This window comes from Neodiprion lecontei, chromosome 5, assembly GCF_021901455.1.
Source record: "Neodiprion lecontei isolate iyNeoLeco1 chromosome 5, iyNeoLeco1.1, whole genome shotgun sequence".
Taxonomy (NCBI): domain Eukaryota; kingdom Metazoa; phylum Arthropoda; class Insecta; order Hymenoptera; family Diprionidae; genus Neodiprion; species Neodiprion lecontei.
In genome coordinates, this window is record NC_060264.1 from 16,329,464 (window position 1) to 16,343,204 (window position 13,741).

Consider the following 13,741-nt stretch of genomic DNA (forward strand, 5'->3'; position numbering starts at 1 on the left):
TTTTTGCGTTGTTCTTAAACCAATGATACGTTGCACTGCATCTACATCTTTTAGCACCTATTCAATACTCAACTGGTCGAACATGGCGCGCAGATGACTCCTATTAATATGGCTCCCGTTCTGATTGCCCTTCTGTCTTTTGGGATAACCCCCGCGCCTACATTACCACCTTGCGTTCCGTCCATAAGTCCGTGAATATTACCTTAGAGCCGAAAATTTCATGGTGGCACCATCTTGTATCACTGAATTTTCGCGATGTAAGATCTCAATATATAGTGCTTACCCAACGGAATTGCAAGGTCTTTGAGGCTTTTGCAGTCGGAATCTGAATAAGACTTGGCTTCTGAGATGGAGCTGCGTTGAAGAAGAGCTTGTTGCCGACATTTCGTGAAAATTGCAATTCACTTCAGCGGGGCGAGGGGCAGCCTAGACACTGGTTGCTCCCTTGGGGGTGTCGCTATATATACCTGGACTGGATCCGTCTGGGCGTGACGTTCCAGTTGGGTGAAGTTGACCAATTGAGTGCTTTTTAATTGATTGGCCAATCAGTTCAAAAACCGAGAAGGTGGCATTCCAAATTGGATGTGTTTGATATCTCTTATTCCCGTTGATGTTGTTGGGATGTTTACGGATTCCAAGAGCGTCTCCTTATTTTCGTGGAAAGTACTACGGTGTATTGGACAGAGAGGTGGTTTGATTAAGGAGCATTTTTTGGCCTGTTTCCATTTGATGTACCGCTACTTCTGATGTGCTGCAGTGCAGTTGTGGTAGTTTGAATATCGGTCTGATGTTGTGTTTCCATAGGATTCTTCCTATGGTCCGGCTGATCCGGACGTAGGGAAGACAATTCTCCTCGTGTTTTCTGTTGATGCGTCTGGGGGTGAGTTTGTTTTCAAGACCGTTTTGTTTTGGAGTTTTTGAGTGGTCCGTCTGATTGTCTGGAAAAAGTATCTACTGGATTGTAGGGTTTTTCGTAGGTGTAAAAGTTCTTTGTCTAGGCTGGTTGAATCGAAGACAGTGAGAGCCCTGTGGGTGAGTGAGCTGATGATTGATTCTTTTTGTGGTGGGTGGTGATGTGAGGATGCGTGAAGATATCTGTTGGCGTGTGTGGGTTTCCAGTATACTTGATATTCTAGGCGTCCATCTACTTACCTGGTGACCAATACATCTAGCAAGAGGAGTTGGTTGTTGTTTTCCATTTCCATGGTGAACTATATGTTGGGATTTCGCGAATTGATATGAGCCAGCAAGATAAGAAGGTGTTCTTTACTATGTCGCCAGATGACGAATATATCATCTACATACCTGAGCCAGAGTTCTCGTTTGGTTTTAGTAATGGCGATGGCTTATTTTTTGAAGTGGTCCATGAAACTCTCGGCTATGATGGGGAAGACTGGAGATCCCATGGCGGCGGAGGGGATTTGTTCATAGAATTCTTCCTGGTAAAGGAAGTAGGCGCTGGTGAGGCAATGTTCAATCAGTGGAAGTAGGTGTTGGGGTACCTTGTCGGATGTCTTTATGATGTCCATGATGTCGGGGATGGGGACTTTGGTGAACAGGGATTCTATGTCAATGCTGATTACAATATCCTCTAGAAATAATTGAATCTGCTTGATTCTGTCGACAAAGTCTTTTGAATTGAGAATGCGTTAGCTGGGGTTGGTAAGTAGTCATTTGAGTTCAGATGCTAGGTATACTAGCTACTACTTTATAAGTAGGTGAGTGGGTTGCACTGACTGTGGATCTCAGGGGTACATTGGCCTTGTGGATCTTGGGTAGACCATACAGTCTGGGATGGTACGATTCTTCGGGTAATAGTGCTTTTTAGTAAGGTTTGAAAGCTTGCTTTCTTTGATCGGTACTGAAGTGTGTCTTTCATATTTGGACGTAGGATCTTTCGGGATGTTCCGGTAGGTCAAGTCATCTAAGAGTGCTCGGATCTTGGATTCGTAATCGGTTTTACGGAGGAGCATCGTGCCATTGCCTTTGTCCGCTGGAAGTACGATGATGCCTGGGTTGTTGTTGATTTCTCTCAAGACTTGGCATTCCAGTTGGGTTAGAGATTTTGGCATTCTGTAGAATGTTGGTAGTTTGGTCCGGATTTGACGGGTCCAGTCCAGGTATATATAGGGATACCCTCCATGGGAGCAACCATTATCAGGTTGCCCCTTGCTCTGACGAAATGAATTGCAGTGTGCACGAATCGTCGGCAACAAACCGTTCTTCAACGTAGCCCCATCCTGGAAGTGAAATGTTAAACGGAGTTGTAATTGAGCTCTTCGTGTTGCTATTTTGTTGTGGGTGAAATAGATTTCAGTGGCATGTAAGTGTCGTGAATCGTTAAACAACCAAAGTGCTATTGCACACGTTTCAGCAGCAGCCATGTTGTTACAAGCAAGGATTAAAAAAGGGTACTCGAGCTGATTAAACACTGTTATAGCTATTACATATATCTATACAACAATATAATAACAATGTGTGAATATAGAAAGTGTTCTTCCTCTTCGAGCACAACTTGTAAGAATGTCTGTAAGTGTGTTTACATTTTGGAATCTTACGCTTCTGATGCGAAGCTCGTAAGACAGTCAATGACCGTCTAATATTGAAATGCGGATATGCATCATCAATATTAATATTAATCACGAGGCATTTTTCATTGTTGAAACGTATAATTTTGAAAAACTGGTAAATTCGAAAAATTAACGACGGAGCCAGGAATCGAACCTGGTATCTAGCGATGCTTTACCGGAGCCTTACTCCACTAGACCACCTAGCCGCCCTGACTCTGATGTCGTTAATTCCTCTCATCACCAGTAAGTTAAGTAAGTTAAGTCGTTAATTTTTCGAATTTACCAGTTTTTCAAAATTATACGTTTCAATATAATAACAATACATATGTCTTGGCGAGAGTACCAGAGGCTCACAGCGACGTTTTTTCTTCTTTTTACACTGGCTCGAGCAAAATAGACCTAACATGAACTTCTACTTCATTGGCATAAGATAACCTTCTATCCTACTTCATTTTACCTACGCAAATAAGGCGCTTACTTTGACATTTTATAATAATATCGTTGTTACAATACAGGCTACAGGAATTTTGAATTACAGTTTGTTAAATTTACTGTTCGAGTTTAGGAACTTTATGGTAAATGATACTAAAATTGTGAAGTGAAAAATGTCGATAAAAAACGGTTCGATAATTGATTTCATTGACTTTTTGTGAGCACAGACATCATTTTAACAACTTCTCAGTAGCTGTACTGAACGAAAACGGATTTTAGATGGAATAGAAGCATTAGCACTTAATTTGTTCTTACCCGTGTTCGAACCCCGTTCGCTCGCAATGTTCCGATTAGTGGTCATACGCCCTACCTACTACGCCAAACTACCTTATGGAAAATCATGACTTCATTTGATTCATAATACAATGGACGACGGTCCACACGGGCATGACAAGTAATACAGTCAATGATAGCTTATGAATAAGATATTTTCCAAATTCCTCCTTACAATACAATTTTTAATGAATTTACGAATCCAATTATTAGCTAAATTCAGTCAATTTTCAGAACGTATCAGTCAACTTACGGTGTAATTTTCACAAATTAAAAATTCGATTACTAATTCCAAAGTTTACATGGTAATTTTTTGGACATTGCTTACATCTGATATTGTTACGGATTTCGCATAAAATTTATACCTGTACAAGTTGAGTAGATTCAGAAAAAAAAATTTTAATTTCCAAAACCTGTTACGAAACTTTTCAAATGCAGTACGTTCAATATTTTACAATTCAGTTTTAAGAAATTCGAAATCAAACTAATTGTAGAGCAAAATTAATAGTAATATACATTGATTCCTTATGCCACAATATATTTTTAATTTTTACCAACTCTAGGTAATCGAATTATTTTGTATATGTGTCTGGTAATTTCAGCAGCATGTTTACTAAATTCCGAATGCCGCACAGTAAAAGAATAATAAATTTACAAATATAACAAATTTACCGCAACAATTTAATAAATTCAAAATACGCTTTTGTATTTTTCTAAGCTAGAAGCAAAATTAAGAAAATTGATTGCAAATTTAATGAAAATGCTAAATAATTCACTTTCAAACACGAAATTTTTACTTTTGCTAAAATATTGCCTACTAACTGGGTAGCGAATTTACGAACATTATTAACAGTTCTCGAATTACCTTGACTGCTTTCTTTACTGTCATAATACTATTCTCTCCCTATATTATTCTGCCTTTACTTGCATTGTTAACATTTAATTTAAGGATCTTAGATTGTGGATTGCATGCTAGCTTATCTTAACCGAATATTGTAAACTTTGCTAATTGTTGCTCCGAGTAATAGTATCGCGAACACACGCATCTACCTCTCGCTTATCACATATCCCTCTCGTTCATTTGCTAATTTCCATTCTTACCATTCTTTCCGGTTATACCGAATTTCCTGCATTGTCTGATTCTACCTAAATTTCTCGAATTGCTTGAGTGTAACTATTTTCTCACTTTTTATTAATACACTGGATACCTATTTTCTTGTGTTTTATCTACTGGGTACGACCCTTCCCCTCTACCATTATCTCATCTAAACTGAGTTAGTTGTGCAAAACCGTCGTAAAACCTGACCGTGCCTTTTCTCTGCCTTTCTTTTCTCTAATTATCTAATTGACGCTACTGCGTATGGCGCCCCACAGCAATATCTTTATCTCTACTTATCGTTATTGTTCAGATCAGTATCTGTGCCGTAGGGTAGCAGGATTTACACCCCGGAAATTATCTTAAATGTCGTGTACATATATAGATATGAAAACAATATAAAAAACGGGCTTTTACTGTCTGTTTCAGGTTTTTGTACAAGTTCTAATATTCATCTTCAATATTGCTGCCGATTTTGTCGATTCGGTTAGATAGAAAAAAAGTTAGAATAAGTTGGACGAAAAGCGTGCGCGTGCATTACGAATTTTTACACTACTACTTCAGAGCCGAGTTTTCGATCATTAAATCAAAAAACCCTAGCACTTACAGTATTGACCATATCTAAAATTTCACGGAACTTTTCTCATTTGACATTACTACCAATGCTCTCTTTTTTCTTTCAACACGTTTTTTATCAAAATCTAGTTGAACGAGTTATTGGCAACTCTACTTTTCTGTGATTTTCTAACGAAATTGTTTAAACATTTGTCGGAGACAACGATAAGTAATAAACTCTTGCAGGTAACTACCTGTCCTTACACACAAAAGAATACTTTTGGTCAAAGTTTACTGATTTCGTATTTTTTCCCCACTTAAATGTCAAGTTTCTCCCACTACATTTGTCGTTAAAATTCTCTTCTTTTATGTAATGGTTTCCTTGCTCATTGCATTATTTTATTCAGTTTATAGTAACACATAAAATTTTCTATAAACGTCATATGGACTATGTCTTAGTTCGTCGAGTATGCTTTTAAGAATTCTTTTCAATATAAGCACACGGTCTAAGAAAACAGGATATGGCAATTTTTTATGCTCATCCGTTGAATATGAAGTTACGTATACTTCCGAGTTTTCATTGAGCTGTTTACGAGGCCATCGCGAGAGTTTGTCGAAAATTGAAATTATTGACTTTCGACAGAAGCGTACGTTAAAAAAAATGGGTCCGTCGCAGACGTAGCGCAGAAGTGAGAGCTTATTTGCGACGTATTCAAAAAATACCCATGGAACTTGTTTATATCGATCAAAAACAAATATTCACGTGTGCTTCGGTGACCGTTACGCTCACTAGCATATATAATAACTCGGCGTTTGCGTGCGCGCGCAACGCAACTCCAGCCAGCCACGCAGAGCCGCAGGGAGCGAGAGCGCGACGGTAATCAGCGAGCCGCCGCTCCTTTTCACAAGGGATGTTAGCCCCCCATTTTCAAAATTTTCGAATTTCGAGAGTTGCTCTGATTTGCTCCAAAATTGCACTACATTGCTCCAGAAAAGTATTTCAGCAAACCCAAAATTAAACAAATAAAAATAAAAAAACCATTTTTCACACCAGCCCCCCGTTTTTGAAAAAGTGATTTTTTCGCGGTGCTCTAAGTTGCTCTAGTTGTTCCGAACATTGCTCCAGAACCACAATGCTGTCAAATGAACAGTGCTCAAATGAAAATCAAAACTCGACGGGGCGCTTAGCCCCCCATTTTATTACATAAAACTTTCTAAAACTGATCTTGGATTCGTGAAAACTTGCTCTGCATTGCTCCAAAGCCGTAGGATTCTGAATCGAAAATTCGTCCTGGAAATGACGAAAAAACTTTTTATACTGGGAAATTTGTTTTTGAGAAAAATAATCGTGCGATCCGGGAATCGTTCCCGGGTCCACGAAAGCCTACCCGGGGTCTAGAGTTGTGAAATACACATGACACTGCCTGATGTGAAATGGATGAGTGCTCAATTACAAGTACAACAAGTAACGTGCAATGGCTGGGCGCTCCATTACAAATACAAAAAGTAACGTATAATAGATGAGTGCTACATTACAAATACCAGACGCAATGTGTAATGGATGAGTGCTCGATTACAAATAAAAAAGTAATGTTTAATGAATGCTTTATCCATTACAAATAAATAAAGTAATGCGTAATGAAAGCGTGATCCATTACCAATTTAAAAAAGTAATTTGTAATTGATAAGTGATCCATTACAAATTACAAATGAGAAAAAAGTTATTTGCAATTGGTAAGTGATCCATTACAAATTACAAATGAGAAAAAAGTTATTTGCAATTGATAAGTGATCCATTGCAAATTACAAATGAGGAAAAAGTAATTTGTAATGGAGAATATTCAGTTACAAATTGAATAATTGCTCCACCATCATTTCATTTCGTTCACGAAAAGTTTTTTCTGGGCAAATTCGTTTTTATTCTGTTCATAGATCAATACTTCACGCAGAATAAAAACGTGCAAATTATAAACTTGCGCATTGCATTTTCATTGTTTTATTGAACTGACACAGTTTTCTATATGAGAAAGCTATCATTTGAAAACCAAGTTTCTCACTATGCATTACTATTAATAAAACACATATTTCAGCATTTTCCAAAATTCAACTGTTAAGAGGTAGCAAGGCGATGGAAAAGTTTATGTAGAAAAGTATTGAATACTCTCCTTTACAAATTACCTTTTTTTTCTCATTTGTAATATGTCATGGTTCTCTTGTCAATTGCACATCACTTTTTTGAATGTGTAATGGATGAGTGCTCCATTACAAATTCAATTTCTAATTTGCACGTTCTTCTTCTGCGTGAAGTATTGATCTTTGAACAGAAGAAAAACGATTTTGCCCAGAAGATACTTTTCGTGAGTGAAATGAAATGATGATGGAGCAATTATTCAATTTGTATCGGAATATTCTACATTACAAATTACTTTTTTCTTATTTGTAATTTGTAACGGATCACTTATCAATTGCAAATTACTTTTTTAAATTTGTAATGGATCACGCGTCCATTACGCATTACTTTATTTATTTGCAATGGATAAAGCATTCACTAAACATTACTTTTTTATTTGTAATCGAGCACTTATCCATTACACATTACGTCCTGTATTTGTAATGTAGCACTCATCCATTATACGTTACTTTTTGTATTTGTAATGGAATACCCAACCATTGCACGTTACTTATTGTATTTGTAATTGAGCACTCATCCATTTCACATCAGGCAGTGTTATGTGTAATTCACAACTCTGGTTCCCGGGTAAGCTTTCGTGGACCCGGGAACGATTCCCGGATCGCACGATTATTTCCCAGTATAAAAAATTGATCTGTCATTTCCGGGACGAATTTTCGATTCAGAATCCTACGGCTTTGGAGCAACTCAGAGCAAGTTTTCATCTGTCCAAAATCATTTTTATAAATTTTTATTTAAAAAAATTGGAGGCTAAGCTCCCCGTCGAGTTTTGGTTTTTGTTTGAGTACTATTTATTTGACAGCACTGTGTTCTGGAGCAATGTTCGGAACAACTTGAGCAACTTAGAGCAGTCGCGAAAAAATCACTTTTTCAAAAACGGGGGGCTAGTGTGGAAAATGGGTTTTTTTATTTTTATTTGTTCAATTTTGAGTTTGCCGAAATACTTGTCTGGACCAATGTAGAGCAACTTCGGAGCAAACCAGAGCAACTCTCGAAATTCGAAAATTTTGAAATGGGGGGTTAACATCCCTTATTTCTTTTTCTCACGGCTACAAGAAAGATATAGTAGAGACAGACAGAGCGGGTGAGAGAGGGGGAGCCTCTATCTCTCGCCTTACAGTACTGCTCTCGCTGCACTGCTGCCTTTGTCCCGTCCCCTCTCCACGCCGCTGCCTCTTCCGCACCGCGAGCTGTTTGGACCTACGAACGTACAGATGTTCAGAAAAATCAGTGCTCACAGTACTGCTCTCGCTGAACTACTACCTCTCTCCTGTCCCTCCACTACGCCGCTTCCCCTACCCGCGCCGCGGGCTATCGGACGTACGAACGTACGACGTTCAACAAAATTGTTGCTAATTCGCGGTAGCGCCGCCAAAGAAGTTCTTATTTCAAAAATGGAACAACAATTTTTTGTGCCCATCATTACATATGAACTCATATAAATTTTAGAGTTTCTCATAGAGCCATTTTAGAGATCATCGTGGAAGTTTGTCAGGAGAGACTGACATACCGACAAACCGAAATTTTTCTAGAACCCTGTTTTTCGGATACTAAAGGACTGAAAACGTGCAGATTTATTGAAATTATACAAAGTCAATTTTTCAGATTATCATAAGCAACGAATAGGGAATTATCTAAAAACTTATCTTTTTTATGCGAGAATCATGCTAGAAAATGTATTCCTAACATTAGTGGTCTATAAATTACAAGAATCCGTTTCTTGGAAATATTGTTGCGTAAGACTTTCTTGGAGTTTTACAAAGTAGCGAGTTATGTAATCATCCGTTACTGAAACGGTTCCCATTGTTTTACTAACAGACAGTATTGCGACGCGCAATCTTTCGATTTGCATGCATGAACATATATCACATTATAGAGACCGTGCGCAAAATAAACAATAGTTCCAAATCGACCGCATTCATCTGAACCGACGGTTTTAGACAAATTAACCAATCTTTTTGAATCGGTCTGTCGCGTAGGGACAGTAAATAACAGTTTCCTCGGTATTTTTGACCGCGGTATTCACGAATGTTCGTTACACGTTTAACGGGCGTAATTGTATAACAGCCCGTTATAATTTTCTGTTTTTATTGTTTTTGACCGTCAAACTTACGCTGTTTACATGTTTCATAAGATGAACAATGATACAATGAACAGAAGATTATAACGAGCCGTTATACAATTACACCTGTTAAACATATAACGAACATTCGTGAATACCGCGATGATTGTTATAACAACTAATAGCGCAGCAATCAACCGTCACTTTTCTTACACCGTGCTTAGAGGTAGAGAAAGTTCAATAATTTTAATCCTAGAAGGTTCGCGAAAGAGTAAGGGTTTGATGATGCGTGGAGATCGAAATAAAGAGGTAGCATCGCGTATATTTTCTATAACTAGTTCGCTTGATTCATCGGGTGTTTTACGGTCCGCTGGAAAATTCTGTTTGTGGGGGAAGACCAAGCTCTTTTGATGGTACTTTGTGCCCAAAAAGAGGCTTCATCGGAAAAAATTACATCCTCCCAATCACGATCAAAATTTTCATGCGCCCAAGTGATTCTTTTTGCGACATGTTTATCTGAGAGAAGCGGTTTCTTGAGTGCGCTCTGGTATTTAAGATTAGAAGCTCGTAGACATGAGGCATTCGCCGAAAGGAGACATTTTTTCGGTATAAATATTTGTTTTGTCGGAAAAATGATGACAAATAACCGCCAGACCACTCGTCAACGTTAGTCCAAGTCCCGCTGATAGGGATAAATTTGGCTACTTGCGGCTCTACTTGTACTCGCGCTCGAATTTTATACCAAGTCGGTGAAAGTGGAGGGTCTTCGCTTACAACAGCGCAGTGAATTGTCAAATTTTTTGGAATCGTAGGTTTACTTGATCCCCGGTAAAGATTTCAGTCCTTTGTAATCCTCCGTGCTATTGTTTTATCGGGTCTAATGCATAGGTGCCTATAACAGCTGAAATAGTTGATCTTCAATACAGTTGATAAAGACTGACTATGCATCCTTTCGAATACAGATTTACTAAATCGTGTCTGTAATTCTCAATTACGCTAAAGCGCAACTCAATGATGAAATTGGCGCTGGTACCATTAAAGTAACCATAAATTTTTAGCAGCGATCGTTATTTCCAAACTTCAGAATTGTATGCAATTGTGTAAACCACAACAAAGCAAAATACCTATACTCATATTATTAAAAACACCTAGTTTAAACTAATCCTAAAATGTCAAAATAGCTATTTGTTTCATTCTTCCGTTAAATTCAAGTTAGTAACTATTATACAGTCGCGTTCAAAATTGATGTTTAAGATAATCATTAAATTAACGACGAATCATCGCCATATTTCTCATCATTTAGGGGTAAAAAATTTCCACTTCCTCATCACGAAGGATTGGCAGACATTTTGAAAGATCCAAATACAGTTATGCTCTACCCAACTAATGACTCTGTGGCCCTCGACACGCTGGATCCTGTAGGAATCAATGGTCAAAAACCTTACAATCTGGTTATACTTGACGGAACATGGCCGCAAGCTAAGGTAACTTTTCGTCATTGGCTTACTCTGGTCTGACAAAGGAATTTACCAACTGTTTTAGAATTATGGTGTCAACATAAAGGTGCCACTTCGAAGTCATTCAAACAATGAAGAAAGTTCTCGGCCGTTGGGATTTATGACAAAGTTTCTCGGTGTTCTCAGATCAATTGTTTACGACAAAAAAATCCAAACATTACGTTTCGGCCCTAGTGTGGGAGGTCCTCCGCAGAACTGTAAAATCAAAATTATGATCACTATCTATTCTATACATATATCATGAAATTCGTCTCAAGAAGCACAAGTATAGATCATAATATGTATGTGACATGTTTACAAGTGTATTTCACTACTTGTTAAAAACCACGTAAAACGGATCCGACCGTCTATGCAATGATATGAAAATACGTCATACCTATTTTAGTGAGAAGAAAAATGCTAGAGAATGCAAATTCGGAAATTTTTGGTGATTTGAAAAATTTACGACGGAGCTCGGAATCGAACCTGGTGTCTAGAGATGCTTTGCCGGAGCCTTACTCCACTAGACCACCTAGCCGCCTTGACTACATATCTATTCTATGCTTTGTCAGGGTTGTTTGTTTTACCGAAAGATCAAGTTCCGATTGAAAAAAGTTCAAAAGTAGTCTACAGAATTCCTTGCGCTGATTGCAATAAATGTTTTATAGGACAAACAAGTAGACATTTAGAAACAAGGATTAATGAACATAAACGAAAGATTTTCTCGGATCCGGATAAACAAACAGCCCTGAAAAAGCACAGAATAGGTAATAATCATAATTTTAATTTTACAGAAGTTAGTGTCCTCCACCGCGAGAATGATTATAGAAAAAGATTGATTTTAGAAATGTGTAGTATTATCAGAAATTGCAACATCGTCAATCTAAGATCTGATATTGACAATCTTAGTAACATTTATTACAGTTTGATTATGAATAAGTAGTGAGTCTCTTCTTTTCGCGATAGAGGTACCTAACTTCAAAGGGTGGATGCCAGCGCCATGACATCTCTAGTCCATGCTTCTTCCTAGTTACTGATTGTCTTGCTTTACTTTGTAAGTTGTCATGTTACTGTGTCGTCATCCTAGTAATCTTTCCATGGTCTCCTTCGTTCACCATTTTCCTCACTGTGAGCATCTATTTCCTGTCACTGCTACTAGTTTTTTCTCATTTGCGATCGTGGTTTACTTGTTATCATGGTCCCGAAAGAACCGCATAAAATATGAATTTTTAATTCCTTCCTTTTTTTGGTAAGTTTTTCTTCACTTTTATCTGAACCATAGCACTTAATAGCTTTACCTTATCACAGATGACGACTCAGCGATTCCTTGGTTTTTTTTCTACTGTGTACCGGATTGACTCAAATTTCGGCTATTTTGCTGTTTTCTATGTAATTCATTGTAAGTTCTCTTTCTTTTTTCTTTTGTTAGCTTCCTTTCTTTTTGTGTACTTTGGTCTGTCCCGATATTCTACAATAAGGTCACGGTTTAACTGCTTAATTAATTACAATCTTAATTATAGCTGTACAATTTTTGTTTATTTAATTTTTTTCGGTGGTAATAAATAGTTCTGAGGAGGGTCCTCTAAATTTGGGCCGAAACGTAATGTTTGGGTTTTTTTTTCGCAAACAATTGACCTGAGGACACCGAGAAACTCATTCAAATAATGCCAATGGACATAGAGAGAAAAGTGGAGTAAAAATGCCTTTTGCAAATATATTAATGATATTTTATGGACAAGTAGGTACTATTAAAATACTTATTGTTAGATCTTGAAAATAAGTCTAACTACAAAAGTAAGCAGTACTTCTAAAGTAAGTGAATTATTTCAGTACATTACTCACAACAAAATGAAAGTACAATTAGCGAGAATAAGGCTAAATCTTGTTTAATAATTTATTTTTTCTAGAAAAAAAAATGGCCATAATTTTTTTTTCAACCACGGCGTACAGTCACAAAAATTTGGGAAAAGTACGAGTTATTCAGAAATCTGTAAGGAATGTTAAAATACTAGTTTCATAATTTTGCTCGAAAAGTATCACAGTGAAAAAAAAACAAAAGCACTATACGAAAAAAATTTTTTCTCATAAATTTATTGAACTAAAAATCTGTCCATTGTGCCTATGAAAGCTGTTGACTCCCTCAATAATATATTATATGCTTAACTAAAGCGGTAAGTGAATCTTGAGGAAAATATGATTCTATTTTTTTTTTTTTTTTTTTCTCATCGAAAACGCATCGCGAGTGAGGTCTGTTCCTTTCATGACCTGAGTATTTTAAACAATACCTAGTCATCTATAAAATATCGTGAAGATATACGCAAATGTTTTTTTACTATACTTGTCCTCCTTTGGCTTTCATATGAGATTGAAATTCGTAACATTCACAATGCACTTTTAGGGAAAATCGTTATTCCGCAATTTTAGGAGTATCTGAAGCATTGTGAAACTGAGCGAACGTTAACAACCTAAATAATATCTGACATTCTGAAAACTTGACACCTCTAAAGTCAATTTGAAGTAGCGAATAAGTGATTTCTAATGAATGTTTCGTCACGTAATGTTACCAATTTCAACCTCAAAAATTTAAAAAGAAAATGTAACCACGGATCGAACTCAATATATTACAGCAATAGGATCTCACGCATAATATTATAGCTAGGTGTTGAGTTTTGAACAGAGGGTCCGGTTTTCTTTGAATACTTTTGAATGATTTTAGGCAATGTTCCATGGTAGTCCAATGCTTTACTCTATACGCTCCTGCAAACTTGTTGGGTTACCCACCAGCGAATATGTAATACGAACTCAACCAACCGAAGGATGCTTATCTACATTGGAAACGGGTACCTTTGCACTTTCTATTTTAGAGGGAAACTCCCAGCTGAAGGATGAACTTCTACGTCCGCTTCAATACCTGTGCCGGTAAATATGTTTCCGTATTTCACAAATTTTTGTAGATAATAAGGTCTATGGGTGAGAACATTTTCGTTATTACTTAAGAGCAAAATG

General features: G+C 37.2%; 1 protein-coding gene across 2 annotated transcripts in view; it reads left to right on the top strand.

Moving 5' to 3' along the window:
- Positions 1–13,741, top strand: part of LOC107226558 (tRNA-uridine aminocarboxypropyltransferase 2) — a 75,592-nt gene that overhangs the window by 47,832 nt on the left and 14,019 nt on the right. For both annotated transcript variants that reach the window (XM_046739988.1, XM_046739989.1), the window contains exons 3-4: positions 10,543–10,723; positions 13,452–13,654. In XM_046739988.1, coding sequence (XP_046595944.1) covers positions 10,543–10,723; positions 13,452–13,654 — 384 coding nt within the window. The remainder of the gene's footprint in view (positions 1–10,542; positions 10,724–13,451; positions 13,655–13,741) is intronic.